This window comes from Etheostoma spectabile, chromosome 18 (genome assembly GCF_008692095.1).
Source record: "Etheostoma spectabile isolate EspeVRDwgs_2016 chromosome 18, UIUC_Espe_1.0, whole genome shotgun sequence".
Classification (NCBI taxonomy): domain Eukaryota; kingdom Metazoa; phylum Chordata; class Actinopteri; order Perciformes; family Percidae; genus Etheostoma; species Etheostoma spectabile.
The window spans coordinates 11,125,360-11,126,369 of NC_045750.1; the positions used below are offsets into that span (position 1 = coordinate 11,125,360).

Here is a 1,010-nt window from a genome sequence, read left to right on the forward strand (position 1 = left end):
ACTATCTAACTGGGATTTCTGTAGATGTAGTAGAAGTACAAGTACACTTGGTAAGAGCAAATTACATTTAGCCATGTATCCAGGTAATTTAAGCTTATGTTTCTGTACTGTGTTGACAGTTAATTTAAATATTTCATGTTTTATGAAAAAACTGATGAAGGACTTCCACTGCTGCTGCTGACATGCTGCTTCCGCTACATGGCTGGTGTAAACCAGGTGTAACCAGGATAGTGTGCATGTAATCACCCTCTGTGTTAGCAGCAATAGGTAGAAACGATCGGAACGAGATATCTTCAGATACCTCTTCAGATATCAGGGCAAGATATCTTCAGTTCAGTTAGTTCAAAGTGATTTGCAACTGTGCTATATACTTTCTATACAATGCTATACAGTACATATCGGTGAACTGTCGTACAAAGGTAAGTAACATAAAAACATAGATCAACTGTATACTCATTTAAGATATGAAACAGTATAAATTAAAACTTCTCCACTTCCAACACAAAGGAACACACCACTGTGTACTGAGACAAAAAATGCTTTGACCCACCTATCTACAGCGAGGGGAGACCGTGATAAGCCCTATTTTAACAAACAGTGGAGTGTTCCTTTAATTGGAGTGAAATTGAATTCATTCCAACCATGAGGCAAACTCCAGGAGTTTCAACAGTTTCTCTGACTGCAACTTTCAGGCTCACAGCTGTCTGTCCTCTTTTCTGTCTGTCTGGTCATCGTGCAGGTGGCGGTGGAGGACAGACTGAAGCTGCTTCAGGAAGCCCACCGAGACTTCGGCCCCTCATCCCAACATTTCCTCTCCAGTAAGTACAGAGCCAATTACGTAATTGGAACATTTTGAGGGGACTTGGTTTGTTTCCACTCAGTTACACTGTTTCACATCCCCCTAATTTTTTTATGTCCCATCTAATCATTGGCCATAGGCTTCACAGTTATGCTTCACCAGTGCATGTGTACTACACACACACACACACACACACACACACACACACACA

The 1,010-nt window shown here is 41.2% G+C and overlaps 1 protein-coding gene across 11 annotated transcripts in view; it reads left to right on the plus strand.

Moving 5' to 3' along the window:
• The window catches only part of utrn (utrophin), a 185,434-nt gene that overhangs the window by 125,532 nt on the left and 58,892 nt on the right, over positions 1–1,010 (plus strand). For all 11 annotated transcript variants that reach the window (XR_004336060.1, XM_032542253.1, XM_032542250.1 and 8 more), the window contains one exon: positions 740–818. Coding sequence is in view for 10 of the 11 variants with exons in the window: in XM_032542253.1 (XP_032398144.1) it covers positions 740–818 (79 nt within the window). In the remaining variant the exon portion in view is untranslated. The remainder of the gene's footprint in view (positions 1–739; positions 819–1,010) is intronic.